The sequence below is a fragment of the Pyrus communis genome, chromosome 8 (genome assembly GCF_963583255.1).
Source record: "Pyrus communis chromosome 8, drPyrComm1.1, whole genome shotgun sequence".
Classification (NCBI taxonomy): domain Eukaryota; kingdom Viridiplantae; phylum Streptophyta; class Magnoliopsida; order Rosales; family Rosaceae; genus Pyrus; species Pyrus communis.
Window position 1 is genome coordinate 21,508,916 of NC_084810.1, and position 3,510 is coordinate 21,512,425.

Here is a 3,510-nt window from a genome sequence, read left to right on the forward strand (position 1 = left end):
CTCCTCCAAGAAAGTTCGTGACGCCGCTCGCCCCCACACGCTTATAAATATCAGAAAACCTCACCGGCGCTGTTAGTTTGGTTCCCCGAACCTGAGATCGCCGCCTTTTGTTTTCAAGTCTCAACGTTTTTCTTCAAGGTACGCCAGTACTTTTCTGTTCATGTTGTTCTCTGTCATCCTATTCAGTAAAGGTTCGATCTTTGCTTGTTCTTAGAGCCTTCCACTTCAAAACCTTTGCTTCCTGTGCAATAAATCTGCAAAAACTCTGATGGGTTTTTGAGGTTTTTCGGTTTTGCTTCTGATTTGTTCTTGCTGGCATGCTTTGTTCCTTCTGAATTTGTCTGTGAGATTAAATCTTTAAATTTCATCTCTTTTGTGTGTAGAATCGTAAGTTTTAGAGGGTTTTAGAGTTTAGAATTGTACCCAGGTATTGTGTTTTTCTGTGATCGTTATGGATCATCCAACTGTCAATGGAAGTCCTGATTACTTGAATGGTTTCAGTATTGATGATCTACCCTTCTCACCCGATTTAACTCAATTCTCAAATCTCACAAATGAATACCAATTTAACCAGTTCTCTCCAGATCTTAACTTTATGGACAATCAATTTTCCCTTCCACCCGATTTCGAACAGGGTAATATTGTTCCTGAAGTTAGTTTGACCACAAGTGGAGAGTCATTTGTTCCATCCAAGAGTTTGAGTCCACCTGATGGAGGCTCATTGTCTCTGCCTACGACTGTGAGCGTCGGAGGGGCAGACAGTTCCTCCGATGACAGTGATTTCTCTGAAGCTATTTTCAAATACGCAAACCAGATTCTTTTGGAAGAGAACATAGAGAAAAAACCATGCATGTTCTTTGATCCGTTGGGTCTTCGTGTGACTGAGAAATCGTTCTATGATGTTCTTGGTCAACAGTACCCCTTTTCACCCAATCAGCAACCCCTTCATATCAATCCGAATGTTGAGAGTCCTGATGGTAATATTTCTGGGAATTGTAGTGATTGTAGTGGTAGTAATAGGAGTTCTAGTCCTGGTACTAGCAATTCCATTGATCCTCAATGGGTTGGTGATTCGGGAGAGCAAAAACCTTCTTTTCCACAAACTTCCCTTCCCAATGACAGCCCCTTCCAGTTTAATTCACATTCCAGTTCACAGTTGTCTGTTCCTCTGGAAAATCGCATGACTAGTGTCGGTGATGGGCAGCATGTTGGTGATATGCTGCAGGGCTCCTCTGCAGAAGAGTTTGTGGCTCAGAATATATTTACAGACAGTGATTCTATCTTGCAATTCCAGAGAGGGTTAGAGGAAGCTAGTAAATTCCTTCCGAAAAGCACTCAGCTGCTTGTTGATCTGGAAAGCAACACAGTGTCTCCAGAAGTGAAAGCAAATGTGCCGATAGTTACTGTCAAGAAAGAAAAGAGTGAGAGGAAGAAGTCACCTAATGGGTCAAAGGGAAGAAAGAATCGCGAGCGGGAAGATGTTGATCTTGAAGAAGGGAGGAGTAGCAAGCAGTCTGCAGTTTATAAAGAAAAGACTGAAGAGAGTGAATTGTCTGAAATGTTTGACAAGGTGTTGCTGTCTACTGGCGGAAATAATGAATCTCAGTGTGATAGTGTTGCTTTTAAGAATGAAGCAAGCAAGACCTTGCAGCCAAGTGGACAGCCACAAGGATCTAATGGTAATGGAGGGAAGGCTCGTGGTAAGAAACAAGGAAAGAAGAAGGAAACTGTGGATTTGCGGAACCTCCTGATTTTATGTGCACAAGCTGTGTCTACCAATGATTTTAGGACCACTAGTGAACTGTTAAAGCAGGTTAGGCAGCATGCTTCTCCTAACGGTGATGGATCTCAAAGGTTGGCTCACTTCTTTGCGAATGGTCTTGAGGCTCGTATGGCTGGTACTGGCACCGGAACCCAAAAGTTTTATACGTCCCTTGCCAAAAGGTCATCAGCTGTTGATGTTTTGAAATCTTACCAAGTCCATCTTTCAGCTTGCCCTTTCAAGAGAATGTGTATGCTCTTCAAAAACAAGATGATTTTGAAGATGGCCGAGAAAGCAACAACCCTTCATATTGTCGATTTTGGTATCCTGTATGGTTTCCAGTGGCCAATCCTCATCCAGCATCTTTCAAAGAGACATGGTGGACCTCCGAAGCTACGCATTACTGGAATAGAGGTTCCCCAACCCGGGTTTCGTCCAGCAGAGTGGATTGAAGAGACTGGACGTCGCTTGGGAAGATATTGTGAGCGTTTTGGTGTACCTTTTGAGTACAATGCCGTAGCTTCACAAAATTGGGAATCCATCCAACTGGCGGACCTCAAGACTGAAAGGAACGAGGTGCTTGCTGTGAACTGTATGTTACGGTTCAAGAACCTACTTGATGAGACTGTTGAAGAGAACTGTCCAAGGGATGCTGTTCTAAATCTAATCAGAAAGATGAAACCAGATATTTTTGTCCACTCTATTATCAATGGTTCCTACAATGCGCCTTTCTTTGTCACTCGATTCCGGGAGGCTCTCTTCCACTACTCTTCCTTGTATGATGCATTTGATATTAATATACCCCGTGACAATGAAGAGAGGTTGGGGTTTGAGAGTGAGTTCTATGGCAGGGAAGCTATGAATGTAATAGCATGTGAGGGCGTAGAGAGGGTTGAGAGGCCTGAGACATATAAGCAGTGGCAGGTTCGATGCATGAGGGCTGGTTTACAGCCGTTGCAATTGGACCAAGATTTAGTGAAGATTCTTAAGGATAAGGTGAAGGCATGGTACCACAAAGATTTTATAGTTGATCAAGATAGTGATTGGATGCTTCAAGGATGGAAGGGCCGAATTGTGTATGCTTCTTCTTGTTGGGTGCCAGCGTAGGAATCTTGTAGAACATGCTTGTTTGAACTTCTTTGAGAATTGCGATAGAAAGGATGATCAACAAACTAAAGCAGAGGTACTATTTCATTTCATATTTGAGTATTCTGGTTATCCACGTTGTACTCTAATACACATGCATATGCTAGTCGGAGTTCATCCTTGTGAGGGTTGAGTTATTCGACCCACCCAGCAAGTTAGAAAAAAGCTTATTCATATTTTTAATGTTTTTTCAGGTCATTTGTGGTAATTCCTTCTCGAAGAAGAACCTTAACAATAGAGTGGTGTTTCTCATTAGATATTTACTAAATTATCTTTTTGGCTTTTGATCGATGCATACGATGGCTGAAGGCGTATTGGTCATGGTAGATGATGGTTGAACGCCTCTCCTGCTGGTATGATATATAGTTATGTACATGCAGTCGGTTGCAGAACTATGGACATTAGTCAGACAGAATAAAGAGATGGAACAAGCTATATGAACTTCTGTTGTGACGAAGAGCTGTTGTTACACATGTCGGTCGGAACTTTTTTCCGTCAGTAGTTGCAATGTCGGGGATTTTCTGTTCTTAATCTTTGTACAATCTTTTTTGGATCTTAGACTTTTGTGTTTGTTCTATCAGATGTATCAACAAGTAGAAGGC

At 42.2% G+C, this 3,510-nt stretch overlaps 1 protein-coding gene across 1 annotated transcript; it reads left to right on the forward strand.

Annotated features, from left to right (window-relative positions):
- Positions 1-3,510, forward strand: LOC137742066 (scarecrow-like protein 33). The gene is made up of 2 exons (XM_068481811.1): positions 1-2,945; positions 3,103-3,510. Exon 1 carries the CDS (start codon positions 452-454, stop codon positions 2,867-2,869), a length of 2,418 nt encoding a protein of 805 aa, XP_068337912.1. The 5' UTR covers positions 1-451; the 3' UTR covers positions 2,870-2,945; positions 3,103-3,510.